The following is a 19,198-nucleotide window of genomic DNA, read 5'->3' on the forward strand; positions in this document are numbered from 1 at the left end:
AACCTGTCTTCAGAGGGAGGAGTCAGCCTTGAAAGAGAACCTGTCATCAGAGGGAGGAGTCAGCCTCAAAAGAGAACCTGTCATCAGAGGGAGGAGTCAACCTTAAGAAGAATCTGTCACTAGTGGGCGGAGTCAGCCTCAAAAGAGAACCTTTCATCAGAGGGAGGAGTCAGCCTTAAAGAGAACCTTAATAAGAACAGTCATAATATGCAATCTTTCTACCATCAACCCCCCCCATACACATCCTATCCGATCAGGCAGGACCTGGTATTAGATAGTTCATGGTGGAGATTTACAGTGTATAATCCGCTATTAAAGTAGAATTAAAGGAAAATCTTATTTTTATTATGGATGTAAGGGGGGGTGGGGGTTATAACCCCGGTCAGGTTTTTTTTTTTGTCCCTATCTGCTCTTAGTGGTGACAGGTTCCCTTTAAGGCTGACTCCTCCCTCTGATGACAGGTACTCTTAAGGCTGACTCCTCCCTCTGATGGCAGGTTCCCTTTAAGGCTGACTCCTCCCTCTGATGACAGGTTCTCTTTAAGGCTGACTCCTCCCTCTGATGACAGGTTCTCTTTTGAGGCTGACTCCTCCCCTGATGACATGTTCCCTTTAAGGCTGGCTCCTCCCTCTGATGACAGGTTCACTTTAAGGCTGACTCCTCCCTCCGATGACAGGTTCACTTTTAGGCTGACTCCTCCCAGTGATGACAGGTTCACTTTAAGGCTGACTCCTCCCTCCGATGACAGGTTCACTTTAAGGCTGACTCCTCCCTCCGATGACAGGTTCACTTTTAGGCTGACTCCTCCCAGTGATGACAGGTTCTCTTTAAGGCTGGCTCCGCCTACCGGTGACGGCTCCTCAGTGATAAGAATTCTCCCGGGAACAGATGATGGCTACATTGTATAAATCAGCGCTCTCCTGTCATTGGTGGAGCGCGCGCTGTCAGCCCCTCCCACAGACACTGAGCCGTGCGGGAGTAGCTCCGCCCACTGTGTACGGGTCTCCCCGGCAACCATTGACGGCGGCGGAGGGATCTGCCAGACTGTGATCGATGAGGAAATAGTCCGCGGGGGGTCCTGGTGGGGACGGAGGGGGGGATGGTGAGCGGAATGGGGAGCGGTCCGCCCGGGTGTTGTCCCCGGGTGATGATGGGAGCGGGTGATGTGTGGGGGGGGGGAGGGGGGAGGAGGGGGAGGGGAGGAGGCGGAAGGTTATGAGGGGGGGGAGGAGGAGGGGGTGAGGTGTCCGGGGAGGAGGATATAAGAGAGGAGGGAGGGAGGACGGAGCGGTGCAGTGATAGTGACATCCCGAGTACTGAGGAGCCGCCAGCCTTTCCGAGACACCCCTCATAGGTGAGTCACACCGACCTACCTACCGGGGGGTCCACCCTGCATGGAGGACTACAAGTCCCAGCGTGCCCGGCTACTACTTCCATGGGGGCACTACAAGTCCCAGCATGCCTGTGTCCAACCCTATGGAACTACAAGCCCCAGCATGCCTATGTTCTCTAATGGGATGGCGATCCCTGGCATCATTGGGTCCTTCCTTCCATTTGGGGAACTACAAGTCCTGAAATGCCTGGGTCCTCCCATTATTGCGTTAGAAGCTCCCAGTAATTCTGGGCTTTCCTCCCTCCATTGGGGCACTACAAGTCCCAGCATGCCTGGGTCCCTCCTTCCATTGGGGTACTGCTGGTCCTATAATGCATTGGGTGGGGGGGGGGGGAGCATTGTGGCATGACAAACCCCAACAGGCCTGTTTATGCCACTTTATAGAACTACAAGTGCCAGCATGCATAGGTCCATCCTTCCTCTGAGGAACTACCAGTCCTATAATGCCTGGGTCCTCCCATTATTGAACTAGAATCTTGTAGTGCCCTTTATTGGCACTACAAGCCCCATCTGGCCTGTGCCCTCCCGTCATGGGCACTACAAGCCCCAACACGCCCAGGTCCCCTCTCCTGTTATGGGCACTGCAAGCCCCAGCTTAGCCTGTGCCCTCCTGTTATGGGCACTGCAAGCTCCAGCATGCCCAGGTACCTCCTTCCTTTATGGGCTCTACAAGCCCCAGTCGGCCTGTGCCCTCCCTTTACGGAACTACAAGTGTCAGCATGCCTAGGTCCCTCCTACTTGGGAACCGCAGGTCCTATAATTGGGGGCACTATAAGTCCAAGCATGTCAGGGTCCTCCCTTTATGGAACTAAAAGTCCTACCATGTGTAGTTCCTCCTCCCCATTGAAGCACCAGAAGTCCCGGCAGTGCTCAGTGAAGGTGTAGAGCTGCATGTTGGGATAGTGGGACTACAAGTCTCAGAAGGCCTTGGTCCTCCGTTTATGTATCTACAAGTCTCAGCTTTTCCACGCTCTCCTCCCTCCATTGGGGCACTGAAAGTCCCAGCAGTGCCCACACAACAGATGTTTTACCAATCGGGGCTCCTGATGCCATGGGATTAAGTCTCGGCATGCTTATGCTCCCCTCCCCCCTTGTAGTGCAAGGAGGTCCAGCATGTCCCAGTGTTGGGACACCAAGACTCGGCCTGGCTTGTTTTTTTTATAATTTTTTTTTTATTTTTTATTTTTTGTTCATGTGGACTACAAGTCCCAGCAGTGCTCAGATAAGAGAAGTGGTAGGATAGTGCGACTACAAGTCTCAGCATGACTGGTTCCCCTCAGGCTGGTACTGGCATGCTGGGGTTTATAGTACCCAGGATCCACAAGCTGGTTACTCCTGTTGGTGGCTCAGGCTGGCCCCTGTACCCCCCTATCTATGTACTGGATGTGTGCAGGGAAGGGTTAATGGCTGTGGATCCCTGCGATCTGATAGGTCTTATCTGCTCTCTGAGCAGTCACACCGGGCGCTCTGCCCCCGCTTATTGCCCGCTCAGAGCGGTCCTGAGTGCTTGGCATGCCCGAGGTACCTGGAACTACGGCTGGAGGGCTTGGCATTGTCAGGGTGGTGGGTGATTGACTTTACGGGTGGGCCACTATTTCCAGGGGGGGGGGGGGGGGGGTTGGTGCAGATTGAAAACTTTAAACTGGCCCTGCCGGGAGATCATCGTCATACCAGCTGGATATCTGCTGCCAGCTGGGGGGAGGGGTTAATGAGTCCTCTATGTCGCTAGAATCAACCCAGGAAAACTACAAGTCCTCGCGTGCTGTTCCATATTTCAGTTCAGCCTTCAATCCTCTGGTATGCTCTCCGTCATGGTGGATTTTAGAGAATTTTTCCCCCTCCATGTGGTGTAGATTTCATTGCTGGTGACGCGCGAGGAATCGTCTGTCTGGGAATCCGCAGGATCACCATCTGTTCTGCAGAGCCTTGGTGTTTTTGGAAAGTCTGCGTGCCTGTGTGGCGGTGACCCGTGCCATGCCGGTGTTGGTGGGGGGGTGGGGGGGGTGTACCTGTCTGGAGAAGACGGCTTTCCCAAAATATTTTTTCTGTATCCAGGGAGGGACTTGACCAGGAGCGGCCTACCGGGCAACGTCACAAACTAGTGCAGAACCCTGTCCAACCACCAATTGGCTCGGTGTAGTCCTGGGGGGGGGGGGCCCTCAGTGTAACTTCTGGTGTCTCCTCTAATTTGTGACATGTGTGGACTCTGGTGATCAGCCCATGGGGGCGGGGGGCTGGTTGGGATGAGGTGTCCGGACTGTTCAAAGTTCTCAGGAACCCCCATTAACACAATTGGGTGTCTGAACCATTTTAACGTGTGAAGGAATCCATAAGATGAGGGGGAGGGGAATGTCACCCTCTCACCATTGTCCTTTGACACACATTGCCATCACAAGCCAGACCACTGGACCATGAAGAGCAAACGTTTGCCAATTCCATGCTGGATATTTCGTACATTCTGTTTCTGAACGATTAAACAAGCCACATTCCCATGTGATCATTGAAGGCTAAAGAGGTAATGAGCCCCCCAAGTTGGGTTGTTGGACCCCCAGTTGGCTGGTGGTGGCACATCAGTATGAGTCCCCTTGGCTGGTTGGGTTGAGGGCAGTGAGACCCCCTGGATAGTGGATGGTAAGACCTCCTTGTTCACCGAGACACTCGGTTAAATAGTGGATGGTGAGAACCCTGGATGTTTGGCGGGTGAGTGGTGGATGGTAGACCCTGATAGGTGAGTGGGAGACCCCCCAGCTGAATGCTAATGGAATGCCTAATTGTGTAGAAGGAGATCCCTTGTTGGCTGGTGAACCTCTGGTTAAACAGTGGGTGTGGAGACCCCCCCCTGGTTGAATAGTTGGGGTGAGACCAAGAACTTTTTAGTTGCATGGTGGGTGAGACCTCTGGTTGGATGGTTATGAAATAGTTGGCATGGTGAGGGGGTGAGACCCTGGTTGGGTGGTTATGAAATAGTTGGCATGGTGAGGGGGTGAGACCCTGGTTGGATGGTTATGAAATAGTTGGCATGGTGAGGGGCTGAGACCCTGGTTGGGTGGTTATGAAATAGTTGGCATGGTGAGACCCTGGTTGGGTGGTTATGAAATAGTTGGCATGGTGAGAGGGTGAGACCCTGGTTGGGTGGTTATGAAATAGTTGGCATGGTGAGAGGGTGAGACCCTGGTTGGGTGGTTATGAAATAGTTGGCATGGTGAGAGGGTGAGACCCTGGTTGGGTGGTTATGAAATAGTTGGCATGGTGAGGGGCTGAGACCCTGGTTGGGTGGTTATGAAATGGTTGGCATGGTGAGAGGGTGAGACCCTGGTTGGGTGGTGACACCTCTGGTTGGTATTAAACCTCTAGTTGAATGATGGGTGAGACCACTGGCTAGATGGTAATGAAACTCCTAGTTGGCATATGGTGGGTGGTTGAGACCCCCTCAGCTGTATGGTAGAGGCCCATGGTGGGTAGTGCCAATCAATTCTGTGAGGGGGAGGGTCTCAATAAGTAAACTGACATTGGAAGTGTCATGATCCCAGATGGCAGAGTAACAAATTGGGAGGGTGTGACGGCTACGATCCATATGGAATGAGATGAGGTTGAGGTATGGAAATGTGTAGCTCGTATGTGACCAGGCAGCAGTCTTGGAGAACTTGGTGTACCTCGGATTAAAGGGGGGGGGGGGCCCATGTGAGCTGCACTGCTCCTTCTGGAAACATTATGGCAATGCTTTGCTCCCTGCTCCCAGCTTTCTGTTGGTCTTCATGCTACTGTGGAAAAACCGAACCATTACTGGTTCGTAGGTTTATCACAAACTCTGTACAAAAGATCGGGAGGAAGACGGTATATTCCTCTTGTGAAAGGCTTCTACCATAAGAGTAGCTGAATGCTTTCCTGCCTGCAGTAGTAAAACTAATAGAAACAGATAAATGCACCATCTTGTAGACCATCTCAATGGTTCTAATAAAGGTATGACCATATCTAGGGTCAGGAAAATTGGCGCCAATGACCTCTATCCTGACATTGAGCCAACTGCCCCTATTCCCAGGGTCCACATGACTTTTGCCATGGAAATGAAAGATCTGAGTAGAAGATATTTAAGCCCCTAGGGTTTGTCTAGATTTGCTACAGGTTTTATCACGCATGCCGTATTTTACAGTCGGGGTGACTTATAACTTGTTGGCTGTTTTGACTGCCGTTCCCTTTTATCAGGCTTGGTGACTGAGCCTTGTGACACTTGTGGATTGGACTTGTCAGTCTACCTTAAATGCGGAGAATCGTTACTGCATAATCGTCTTATCTTCCGAACCTCTTATCGGAGATTGTGTCTAGAATCCGTTGTAATGGCTTCTGCTTTTCTCATATCGCCAAACTAATATCTGTGCAGGGAGCTGATTCCATCTGTTGGTGTGAAAATTCTGAGTAATGCTTTGTTCTGCCCCTTGTCATCTTGTGCTTGCAAATGTCCCACCATCTGCACCCACATACTCCTCTCCCTGGGGCTCCCGATACCTGATGCTTGTACTGCCCACCATGTTTGTATCTTCTTGCCATTCTCCCAGGCGTCCTACATCTGGTTTTTACCACGTACAACTTCTGCAGAACCCCCTACATACTATTTTCAGGATCCACATCTGCACCCATATACCACGCCATCTGTCCCTCATGTACCAGGATCCCACATCTGCACCCTTGTACCACGCCATCTTGCCATCTGTCCCTCATGTACCAGGATCCCACATCTGCACCCTCATACCACGCCATCTGTCCCTCATGTGCCAGGATCCCACATCTGCACCCTCGTTCCACGCCATCCTGCCATCTGTCCCTCATGTACCAGGATCCCACATCTGCACCCTCGTACCACGCCATCCTGCCATCTGTCCCTCATGTACCAGGATCCCACATCTGCACCCTCGTACCACGCCATCCTGCCATCTGTCCCTCATGTACCAGGATCCCACATCTGCACCCTCGTACCACGCCATCCTGCCATCTGTCCCTCATGTACCAGGATCCCACATCTGCACCCTCGTACCACGCCATCCTGCCATCTGTCCCTCATGTACCAGGATCCCACATCTGCACCCTCGTACCACGCCATCCTGCCATCTGTCCCTTATGTACCAGGATCCCACATCTGCACCCTCATACCAAGCCATCCTGACATCTGTTCCACGTGTACCAGGATCCCACATCTGGACTTGTATGCCATGTCTTGCCAGGATCCCACATCTGCACCCATATACCACACCATCTTGCCATCTGTCCCTCATGTACCAGGATCCCACATCTGCACCCCCGTACCACTCCATCCTGCCATCTGTCCCCCTTGTACCAAGAGTCCACACCTGAACCCTCATACCACGCCATCCTGACATCTTTTCCCCATGTACCAGGATCCCACATCTGGACTTGTATGCCATGTCTTGCCAGGATCCACATCTGCTCCCATATACCATGCCATCTGTCCCTCGTGTACCAGGATCCCAAAATCTGCACCCCCCAGACCACTTTATCCTGCCATCTGTCCCCCCATGTACCGGGATCCCACATATGAACTCCTACACTGTCTGGACTCATATGCCATCTGTCTTGCCAGGATCCACATCTGCACCCATATACCACGCTATCCTGCCATCTCTTCCCATGTACTAGTCTGCACCCATAATGCCATCTGTCTGTGACAGGATCCCACATCTGCACCCATATATCCTGCCAGCTGTTTGTGTACCAGGACTGCACTTTCACCTATATACCACGATGTTCTGCCTTTTGCACCCACCCCCCTCTGTACCTGGATCTTGCATCTGCACCCATATGCCATGCCACTCTGACACTTGTCTCTATGTACCAAGATCCATCAACATCTGCACCCATATACGATAACATCCTGCCATGTACTAGGATCCCACATCTTTGCTCGTATGCCATACTATGTCATGCAGGATTTAGGGGTACAAATGTGAGCCCTTTCAGGATGGCATATGGGGATAGATGTTGGATCTTGGTACTTAGCGGTATATGGATGCAAATGTGGGATCCTAGCACACTGCCCATATGCCTTAACATCTGTGCCAGGACCCCACATTTGCATGGATATATCATGCTATCCTCCTGCCATCTGTCCCATTTCCCCCCCCCCCCCCCCCCATACAGGATGCCATAATTGCACCCATATACTAGAATCCCACTACATCTGCACCCATATGTACCATTCTCCCTGGGGATCCTTAATCTGCTCCCACATCTCAGGTTCCCTCCATCTCTGCTCCCCATTAACACTTCTCCCTTGGTCTCCTAGTCTGTGACCACTTGTGTCCTGCCTTCCTGCACCCCCATACCTTCCTCTCTGGCCCCCAGTGTTGGTGTATAGTTTCCGCCAGTGTTTCCTTATTAGCAGAGCTGGTCCTCAGAGCTCTATATATAGCTAGATCTTCTCACTGGTAACGCTGATACACCCTGGTTAAAATAGCCGAGGTCGGCTTCAAAGACCGGAGTGACGTCACCTCGAGGAGGTATCGAGCTTCTCCACGTGAAAATGAATCCTCTACAGCTCCACTTATATTGAGTGGGGCCTATAAACATTTGGGGGGGGGGGGTTGTACTACAGGGTGTTCATTATTTAATGGGCCTTCCCATTTGTCCACTCAAATGTCAGAATCCCTTCTATTGCCAATGGGCCCCAACTATTCCTAGTACAGAAACACCCATAGTATGATTTAAAGACCCCGTGTATGGTTTACCCAGACTTTATTGTATTTACTAGGGCAGCCCCTATTAAAATAGGCGTGTGGGGGGGGGGGGGGGGTTATTTATCAATTGTTTCCAGTATAGGAGTGCAAGGTTTCTCCAGAGCATAGCAATGGCTTTTCTTGCGTAGCATAACTCTGTATTGGCGAACACGCATTCAGACGCTGTAGGAACAATGGCCTCTACCAGGTACTGAGACCGGTAAAGGAGTAGAGGTAAAAATATACAATAAATCTACCATCTTCCCACCCCCCCCCCCCCCCCCCCCCCCCCAAAAATAGCTATATATGGGCAAGTCCAAAAATTGTGTGAGATGCTCCAAACCGCCAACACTTGGAAGAGCACAACGTTTTTAGCCTTTGAAGTCTAAGGCGTAATATATGCTCGATGTACCAATTTAAATTTTATCATGCGGTCTCTTAAAGATACACGAGATCGCAGAGGGAAATCCACACCCCTCCAGTCCTCCAAATCTGGTATATCTTGCATCCACCTCGCTCTGAGACCTTCTAATGGCAAAAATGGAAATTGAAGTAAGAGTAGTCTCGAGGTGGGCTTATCCAGGCACTCAACCCTGAGTACCGATTCTAAAGGGAATTGTATAATCCGTAGACTGTCCAGTGGAAAAAAAATTGGAAAAACTGGAGATGTCTAAATGCCTAAGCATTGGGTAGGTTAAAGATTGAGGTAAGTGTAGGGTGCTCATTCTAGTATTCTGTCCAGGCTTCTGAAGAACCCCTTGTGCTGTCATCTAGTTCACCTGTAGATAAGACCTTATTGCTGTGAGGGAAATCTAGACAAATGCAATGCTGTTGGCATTCTCTGTGCAGGAAAAACAGGTCTAAATGGTATTGCTGGCGCAGATTGTGCAGATGTGTCTGAAAGATAATTGCACTTGACGTCAGATCATAAGATTACGATCTAGCTCTGAACTTTTCTTCCTCAAGAGATTCCAGCAGTGGTCCTCTTGCATACAGAGTTCTGTTAGATCACTTTGGACCCTCTCTACCTGCAGAGGATCCACCAATGGGATTTTCTGCCATTGCACTGAACTGTCCCCCTTTGGGACTTCTACCTCCCCAGAAGTTGTTGTTTCTTAGCTCTGTCCTTTTTGACTCCTAATGGTAACTTGGGTGTATAGAATTGGCACTCAAGCTGCACAGACATGGAGTGACATTGGCTCAAAGGTCAATTGCCGCCTGTCTTGGAAGGTTTTGCAGTGAGATCTTCTCCCATAGATCTGGACTGTCCCCTTTTGGGACCCCTCTTCTACCTCCAGAGGATCCAGCAGTGGGGTCATCTTATAGTAATAGAAGGCGCTGGTGAATAGTAGTACTAACAATAATACGTATGTGAAACAATTGACAAAAATAAAATTCAATAGCCGTATTCACAACATATGCAACAATGGTGAACAATCACACTAGGCCAGTGATGGTGAACCTTGGCACCCCAGATGTTTTGAAACTACATTTCCCATGATGCTCCACTCCACTGCAGAGTGCAGGAGCATCATGGGAAATGTAGTTCCAAAACAGCTGGAGTGCCAAGGTTCGCCATCACTGCACTAGGCAAACGGGGGGAGAAGGTGATTTAGAAAGTCCCAAATCACCTCTTATGTCTGATCTCTGTCCCTCTTTTGGACCCATTTTCTACCTCAAGAGGTTTCAGCAGTGGAATCTTCTTGCATACAGAGTCCTATCCCACACTTTAGAGCCTCTACCTCCTAGAGCAGTGATGGCGAACCTTGGCACCCCAGATGTTTTGGAACTACATTTTCCATGATGCTCATGCACTCTGCAGTGTAGTCGAGCATCATGGGAAATGTAGTTCCAAAACATCTGGGGTGCCAAGGTTCGCCATCACTGGCCTAAAGGATCCAACAGTGGGGTCTTATCCCATAGCTCTTGAGCTCCATCCCTCCCTTAGCCCCCCCCCCCCCCCCCCCCGATGGGAACTTTGGGTGTAGACACCTGGGACTCAAGGTGTGCCGACCTAGATGACTGTGACAATGGACCTGAGCCAATGCCATATTTTTCTAGAGGTTCCAGCAGTGGAAGCTTGTCCACTACAGTGTTCGATCCTTACTTTGGAAGCTCTCTACCAGAGGAGGCAACTATGGGATCTTCTCCAGTATCTCTGACCTCCTGTTGCTGTTTTGGATGTAATGTATGCATGTTTGCATTGGAGTCTTCAAGAGGTTCAGTCTTCAAGAGATGAGGAACCTGCCTGTTGGGTACTTTTCCTTTTCAGCCTCCCCCCAACATGGATCCTACCATAGAAGATCTCAAACTGTTGCCTAGCAGTGTCTGGCATTCAATATAATGCTGACTTGGGAAGCCACCTTTTTGGTGTGGGACACTGGCTTGACCAGATGTAAGCCCTAACGTTTGGTCACAAACCTTATGGTGATAAAATCTTGTGTTCAGCTTTTTTTGTTGGGTCTAGGTGCAGCTGATTTTCAGCCAATTCAGGTACATGTGTATACCACTGTGTAGGTTTCCTGATGGTGCCACCAGTGATCCATACACTTGTAGTCTTCATCGGAGGGGGTGACCACACAGGAGCACAATGGGCATGGTGACCACCTACAACAGGACGTGCCTTAATGATCCTTATGGCAGGATCACCAGGGGTTAGTGTAGTGAAAGCTGCAGGTTTAAAAGGATTGACTTTAAATGTTTGACTTATTGGGTTACAAAGGTATTGAAGCTGAGCTGGATCGGCAGGACAGCCCGGCTACTAGTGCTTGCAGGGAGGCTATGTTGGCTGTAAAGGCTTCCTTTAAGAACAGTAGCTGCTCTCTGGCTGTAGACAGAGGTGGATTAATTTGTTGCTTTATGAGCTATCACAATGTTTGTATTGCAATATGCTGGCAGTAAGTTTTTATGACATTAAGCTGTCCTGGAGACACTTGAACCTGAGTCTGTGCAGACTGAGCATATCCTTGATGTGCAGGTTGTGTTCCCAATGAAACTGAAGACTGTCAAGTAGATGGTCCAGGCTGGGAACCACACGGCACCCAGTAGGGCATCTTCAGGCCTCACCAAGGGGTTCCTATTCTGCAGTTTAGCAGAATCTACCTAGAATGGTGCAGGACAGTTCATGGTGGAAAAATAGAAAATATGATCTCCATAAGGGTCACGATTGGGAGGGAAGAATTGTTACCCAACTTTTGCATCCATCTGGTGAACGGCAAAACCTATTCCATGACTCAATTTGGGCCACTATGAACACTTAACATGACTCTGACTGTCCCAGCCAGAGTTTTCTACACTCTGGGGAATATCCCACACCTGTAGGGGGCAGTGTTCCTAATGAGCCACCAAGATCACTTGCTAAGGAACACACAACCAGTGCTGTTTATGCGATTGGCCATGGGGGGGGGGGGGCAGCAGGGGTGGCATTATCACAGGTGACCAGGCTGGCAAGATTCTCCAGTTTTGGTAACAATCTATGGGGAAGTGCTCCTACATGATTTCCAGTTGGTCCACAAAGATCACGTGATGGAACATGTGATTGGTGCCTTGGCTATTATGTGACTGGCCACTGGACGATTGATCTTTGCCTTATATTTTGGGTTTACAGGCAAATGGAATAGTAGTGACTGCCATTGTCACTCTGAGCCCCTTGTCAGCCCTTTGTGTAAGCTATTGGGCACCATACAGAAGATGGTGCCAGTTGGCTTGTTGCACTCTGGAACACATTGTGTGCTGTGGACAATGTTATCTCTGGTCTGGGGAGAGGAAGAGCAGCACTGGGGTGTGATGGGGGTGAGTGATCTCCAGTGGGGGTTAACTTACACTGTTGGTGACCAGAATTTGGGGGGGGGGGGAGTTTAGATTCCCCTATCGGTGACCCAAATAATGCAAGGGGGAGTCTGAGGGTGGTGTATCACGCGACCATCAGTGTTGGTTGGGGAAGGGGGGTGGTGGTAATGGTACTGATAACCATGCTGGGGTTATTGAACTTGCCCCCCCCCACCCCATTAGTGGTGGGGTTTTTTGACTGTACCATACAGATACCCATGTGACTGTAGCATACTGACACCACTTATGTCATCAGAATCCCAGTAATGACAGGTATTTTACTAGTGGGACAATCATGCAGGGCTACTCACTTGATATTCTAAGGGTACTCTAGAGTGGACTGAAGACCTGATCTGGGCATGGCTTGTCTCACCCTTTGCCATCTCAAGTCCTCCATCCCCCAAGGAAGGCAAAATATATATACCCACAAAATTGGCTTTACAACCCAGAACTCTGTATAAGACCTGATGGTTCAGTCAAATTGAACACGACTTGTACTTTTTATTTTTTTTATTCCCCCCCCCTCCCCCATGTGCAGTGTTGAAAGGTTGAGTCTTTCCGTCTGTCTGGGGATGTACAGCAGATTCTGAGCCACCCCCTCCCCAGGCACACAATGACGTAAATCTCCATTAGGACAAAGTTTTTGGCTGTAACTCAGACCTGCCGGTATCCAGTTCTGTGGTGTCAGCTGGTAACTGGATCCTGGTGTTCATCTCCGTTTACAGCCATTCACTAATCATCTAAGAATGAGTTTGCTGCATCCTACAGAACTACAGGGGTGGGAGCAAAGAGTTTTCTATCCAGCAAATGGATCATTGCACTTTGCATAATTGGCCCCCCCTGTACCCATCACTAATGCTTAGGTGAGATACTTAAGCAAGCGTATTGAATGCTGGATGGTTCATAGTGTAAGAGGACAGCCACCCCATCACTACCATGGTTCATAGTGTAAGGACATCCCAAGCCCACTACCATGGTTCATAGTGTAGGGACATCACTACTCCACCACCCATCACTACCATGTTTCATAGTGTAAGGACATCCCAAGCCCACTACCCATCACTACCATGGTTCATAGTGTAAGGACATCCCAAGCCCACTACCATGGTTCATAGTGTAAGGACATCCAAAGCCCACCACCCATCACTACCATGGTTCATAGTGTAGGGACATCACTACCCCACTACCCATCACTACCATGGTTCATAGTGTAAGAGGACATTCGGCACCCGTCACTACCATGCTGTATAGTGAGGACATCCCACCACTGTCATGATGCATGGTGTAAGACATCCCAGCACCTATCACTGCCACACTATATGGGGCATAGTAAGGAGGAGACATTACTCTTAATCTGAACTGTAATGTCATGATAGTGTATATCCCGCATGTAGTATACATTACACTCCAGCTTGGCCTTGGCTTCCTGTAATAACTTCTGATGTATACATTAGCTGTGTGTGGCCAGGATTAAGACATGCAGAATCCTGACATAGAGAAGATGGACCCTCCAGGCTGCAGGCTATTCCTCTGTAGGATAGGAGAAAACTTTTATTTTTTTTATTTTTTGTAAGTTGTGGCCTGCTGGTCACTAGCTTCCATTATGGAGGTTTGAGGCTATTGTCCCTACCCTGGACCAAGTGTTGACCAGTCCTGTCAAATCAATGACGTGGGCTCTCCATTTGAGATGGAAAATGCATTAAGTGCATAGTGCCATTTTGGGCAGGCTTTAATTTAAAATAGGATTGCAGTATGCTGCCATACATTGTGTGTGTGCGTGCGCGCCTCCTTAACTATACAGTGTGCAAACCTTAAACTGCATACAAAGAGTGTTAGAGCATTTAAAGACCAAGCCAATAGATCATTGGCTCCAAGCAAATATATTGTATAAAACTGGGATAGTCCAGCAATAGCAAAGTCAAGCTGAGAATTGGCACAGTCCTTGGGTTGGAAGTTTTGGGCTACCACCTGTCCCCTTGAAGGGCTGTGATTGTATGCCTGTTAATGTCTAAGGATGAAGCCTGGTACTGCAACTGGCATTTTTGAACGGGCAACTGCCATATTGCTCTGACAGGTTCTCTTCAAATTGGGCTGTTGGTGGTCCTCTTATGCTAAGGAGCATTCTTGGATGTCTCCTGTCCACCTGGAAGTGTGGTGGGGTGCATTCAGTGCCCCCTTCGGTTTAACAAGTGTTATGGGAGAATGTAGACAAGGCTATAGGAAGGTTCTGCTTTTCCTGGCCTTGAAGGAGATGTGCAACAATTATGCTTTAGGTCCTAAAGTGGAACTTCAGTCTAGGTTAAAATGTTCTGTCAGTCTAACTAGGGTCCCCCCCCCTAAGTCACTAGGCCTATGTTCCTCGCTGAAGGCACATTCTCCAGTATATGTATGCAATCCCCCTCGTTCTATGCTTCCATGTGTCTACCTGACTAAGTTTCTCCCTAACTTGGGACAAATATCCATGGCTGAGACTTTGCAAATGCTTACATTTGCCTGCAACAGACTGACCTCTTCCTGGACTAGGCCAGGCCAAAGCAAAGGCGACTTTTCAGGAAAAGACTGTTGTAGCATATGGTGACAGGCCAGGAATATATTCATGCAGACCCGTGAAGTTGGTGGTGGGTACGTTTCAACAGACCCAGAAATGGGAAGCATTCATAGCTGCAAAACACACACTGCCAGAGGTGTAGGAAACCAGTGTGCGTCCAAGGGTTGTGTAAACTATTTGCTTTTAGGAGGAGTTTTCCTTTAAACCTGTGGCATCGTGTCCCTCTGCCTGCACCTCACTTCCTGCTGTGGCACCATGCCACCGCAATGCTATAAAAAGGTGAGCAGCTGGTGACGAGCCAGAGTACACTACGTGCCGCATACATAGCTGTCATTTCTTAGGAAGAGGACTCCGAGCACTGTACTTCGGCACACTTCTGTGTGGGTTTTTATATTTTGGGGGGGGGGGGGGGGGGGGCAGGGAATCCTGTAATAGAGCCTTGAATCGCTGTTCAAACCCTTTCCTTCACTCTTCTAACATTTTGAAGCTTTAGCCTTTTTTGTAGATGACTCGGGTTGTTGCCATGGGTTTAACACCTATTTTATCAGGGGCAATATTTATTATTTAATTTTTTTTTCCTTTAAGATGACAGCTGATGAGGGGGACATGCGGTGTCCTCGCAGCCAGCTGTGACTGGACCTTGCCCTAATTGGGATGTGACGTTGGCTGTTGGGGAAAAGTGTGGACCTTGGATACTGAGTGGGTGTCTCTGAACTCCAGATGCCGTGTGTCTTGATCATCTGAAGCATTACTGAAATACAGATGAGGGTGAAATCTGATGGCTCTGCAGCTGTTGAAGGCTCAGAAATGCAGACTGTTGTGGCTCTGGGGCAACACAGAAGCCAAACTGAATTTTACAATGAAGATTATGGGTTAAGTCAGCGCATGCTGGGGTCCTCTCCTGATTTAATTTGATGAGGTGCAAGAGCTTTGCATTGACTTGCTATATTAAAGTAGACCTTCTGCCAGGATATGTAGCCCCTGAAGAACTGGGACCTTTATCATATCACCTTTCCTGCTCAATAGCAATGACTGGGGGGGGGGGGGGGGGGGCACTTGTCATGTCACTTGTCCATGGTGGGCTTTCCCCACAAACTGACAGGTTTTTCTGGTCTGCCAAAACCTATTTTGTTCACATTTCGTGTGTGCCTAAGACCTTTTCTTAAGCCACTTTCATCCTATCTCCAAAGGCCTGTATGTACCGGTATCCTAAATGGTAAAATCCACAATTTAGCTGGAGAATGTTGAGTACTGTAGATCTGAAGCACTTTGCCATTTGGCCTGGATACATAACCATATTGACTGCTTAGAATTTCCAGGATTTACTTGGTGGCTTTTAGCCGTCTGATCTGTGCAAAAAAATGACATGGACATTATAAGGTTCAAAACTTCAGAAAGTCCAAAAAGTTGGTAATCTAGAAGTCTTACTTTTTGGATGTCTCCCAGGCCTACAAAAATGCATTGCCAACTCTACAAATGTCTCATTTTGTGCTTTCTATTGTAATATTGGGTATCCACAAACTTGCCTGTAGCAGTTCCAGGAGCTTTGAGAAGCGGCGCTCCATGCCTATAACCAGTGCAGTAAAAATCTGCTTTCTGTGATTTGTGGATTTAGTAAATGTGCATTTTGAGTTCAGTAGTAATGCTTTTGTACATACAATGCTCTGTACCCTACCAGGGAGGGGGTGGGAAAGCAAAGAAACCAGCAGTTCAGGTTCCCTTTGATGCTCTATCGCAGTGATGGCAAACCTTGGCACCCCAGATGTTTTGGAACTACATTTCCCATGATGCTCATGCACTCTGCAGTGTAGTCGAGCATCATGGGAAATGTAGTTCTAAAACATCTGGGGTGCCAAGGTTCGCCATTACTGCTCTATCGGGTCTCCAAACTTTCCAAAGGGCCAGTTTCTTGCTCTTCAGACTCTACAAGGGCCAGACCATGGCCAGTGGGAGTAAACTGTCCTATCTAATTTAGTAGATGGAATAGGGCCCCAAAGGCCAAATAAAAGCAATCAGAGCCACATTGGGCCCCTGAGCTGCAGTTTGGCTTTTACATAGAGCAGTGGTCTTCATAGTGCCTACCACTTTATGCTGATGGCCAAAAAATGGTCGCGCAACAATTACTCCTAGTAGGGGTGTGGTTTATTTTATCTTTTTTAAATGCCTTCTCTAAAAGCAAAAAGATTAACCATGTACTGTAAGTTGCTCAATCTGATTCTGACCTAATTTTATTTTTCTCCTAGAGATTCTGGAGAACTGTCCTCATAATGACAGACCAAAGTAATGGTGCAACCAGCTCATCGAAAGCCAGAAGCGTCCTCACCTGGGAGCAAGTAGACCGCCTGAACAGCTTTCTGACAGAAGTGGTTCCCATCCATGGACGTGGCAACTTTCCCACCTTGAAGATCACACTGAAAGAAATTGTGCAGATGGTACGCAGCAAACTAGAGGATGCTGGGATCAAAGTCAGGGATGTGAGGCTCAATGGTTCAGCAGCCAGCCATGTCTTGGTGAAAGATAATGGTCTTGGCTATAAGGACTTGGACTTGATATTTGGTGTCAACATGCCCTCAGAAGCGGAGTTCCAGCTTGTGAAAGACGTGGTTATTGGTTTACTTCTGAACTTCCTGCCCGAGGGTGTAAACAAGGAGAAAATCAGCCCGGTGACTCTGAAAGAGGCCTATGTCCAAAAGCTGGTCAAGGTCTTTACAGATGCAGACCGCTGGAGCTTAATATCCCTCTCCAACAAAGATGGGAGGAACATCGAGCTAAAGTTTGTCAACTCCATCCGCCGTCAGTTTGAGTTTAGTGTGGACTCCTTCCAGATTGTTCTGGACTCGCTGCTCTTCTACCATGACTGTTCTGAGAATCCTATGTCCGCGCACTTCCATCCCACTGTCATTGGCGAGAGCATGTATGGAGACTTTGAGGCTTCTCTAAACCATCTGCGCAACAAACTCATAGCTACAAAAAACCCAGAGGAGATCCGAGGTGGTGGCCTCATGAAGTACAGCAATCTGCTGGTGCGTGACTTTAAGCCAGTAGACAAGGAGGAGATCAAGTCTCTTGAACGTTACATGTGCTCTCGTTTCTTCATAGACTTCTCGGATATCTTTGAACAGCAGCGCAAGTTGGAGTCCTACCTCCAGAACCACTTTATTGGCGAGGAGAGGAGCAAGTACGATTACTTGATGATCCTACGGAAGGTGGTCAACGAGAGCACAGTGTGTTTAATGGGACACGAACGCAGGCAGACTCTCAATCTCATCTCTCTGCTGGCACTCAGGGTGCTGGCAGAACAAAACATTATACCAAATGCCACAAACGTCACCTGCTACTACCAACCTGCCCCTTATGTCAGTGATGCGAACTTCAGCAATTACTACATTGCCAACACTGCCGTCTCCTACAGTCAGTCCTATCCAACGTGGCTTCCTTGTAGCTAGAGGGTTTACTCCTCTAGACTCTCTCCGGGATGGTGGACCCTTGAATTTGTACACTGTGGACACTAGTTGACCTCTATCGGATGGTGGCCTGGGCTTCTCCTGTGAAATAACCATGACTTGTTTTTTTGTTTTTTGCCCAAAGACTTCATGGTCTTGTTGAAATGAATGTGACTTTGTACATTTATCTGCCTATTAGTTCTGTAAGTCTTGTCTAACGAGCAAACAGTCTTTGGGGGTCTGCAGGCCAGAGAGGTCATCCTGTAGCTATACCAGTTGAGGCCTTAACTTTTTTTTTTTTTTTTAAACCAATCAGTGTTGACTGTTTAGATGAGCCAAACTCCAGCAGGGTGAAACTACAACTCTATCAACGGCTTGATCTAACTTTTGTTTCCTGCAGTTGTTGGAAAGGTATGGGCTTTTGCAACTTGGTCTTTAAAAGACCTGAAATTGGGATGGGGGGAGGGGGGGATAAAAAGACCAAGAAAAAAAAAAAATGAATAAAAAAAAAAAAAAAAATTAAAATTCAGAAATTTATGTTAAACAAAAAAATAAAATAATAATTAATGGAAAAAAGTATTAGAAAAAAGTGTTAATTTTGTGTCTTGTAGGTGAGGGTTCTTTAATGCAGGAGTCTCTCTATGCAATTGGATATATATCTTTTTTTTTTTTTTTTTTTTTTTTTTTTTTTTTTTTTTTTTTGTTGACGTGGATGTTCTTATTTATGTTTGTAAGATGGAGAATACTTGTGCCTTAACCTGCTCAGCTTGGCTGTATTGCTACCCTCTAGTCGCGTCTATAGGACAACAATAAGTGGGCAGGTGCAAAGACTATATATATATTTTTGGATTTAGTGAAACTGCCAAATAACTGGCTTGATTTCAAGGGGGTTTTTTTATTTCTTTTTTTTTCCCCTATGTGGTGTCACAATTTTTTTGAGAATTGGAAATGCGTAAATTAAAGATGTCGAGGGATGTTTGTTTTTTGACGTGTGTAGTTTTTGGGATTCAGATTGCACTCTTTTTTTTGGAGTTTATGGGCTTCAGGAGACGGTGAAGCTCTGAATATCCTTCTGTAGGTGGTGGGAATGGGGTGGGATGTGTACACAAATTCTGGTAGGTTGATTAAAAATTTCACTTTGTAAGATCTTCATCATTTTGAAGGCTGGATTTATAGTTCTGTGTAGTTCAATAATTGCCTTTTTTAAGATCTTGCTAAGCTTATATATTTTTTTTTGAACATTCCTGCTTTAAATTAAAAA

The 19,198-nt window shown here is 48.0% G+C and overlaps 1 protein-coding gene across 1 annotated transcript; it reads left to right on the forward strand.

The window, feature by feature from the left end:
- The first annotated feature begins 1,283 nt into the window (after positions 1 to 1,283).
- Positions 1,284 to 18,407, forward strand: TENT5C (terminal nucleotidyltransferase 5C). The gene is made up of 2 exons (XM_077479575.1): positions 1,284 to 1,354; positions 16,740 to 18,407. The coding sequence occupies exon 2, from the start codon at positions 16,762 to 16,764 to the stop codon at positions 17,938 to 17,940; it is 1,179 nt and encodes a 392-aa protein (XP_077335701.1). The 5' UTR covers positions 1,284 to 1,354; positions 16,740 to 16,761; the 3' UTR covers positions 17,941 to 18,407.
- Positions 18,408 to 19,198: the final 791 nt, after the last annotated feature.

Source organism: Lithobates pipiens, unplaced genomic scaffold (assembly GCF_037356315.1).
Source record: "Lithobates pipiens isolate NorthernLeopardFrog02 unplaced genomic scaffold, aLitPip1_a1.2 Scaffold_16, whole genome shotgun sequence".
NCBI lineage: Eukaryota > Metazoa > Chordata > Amphibia > Anura > Ranidae > Lithobates > Lithobates pipiens.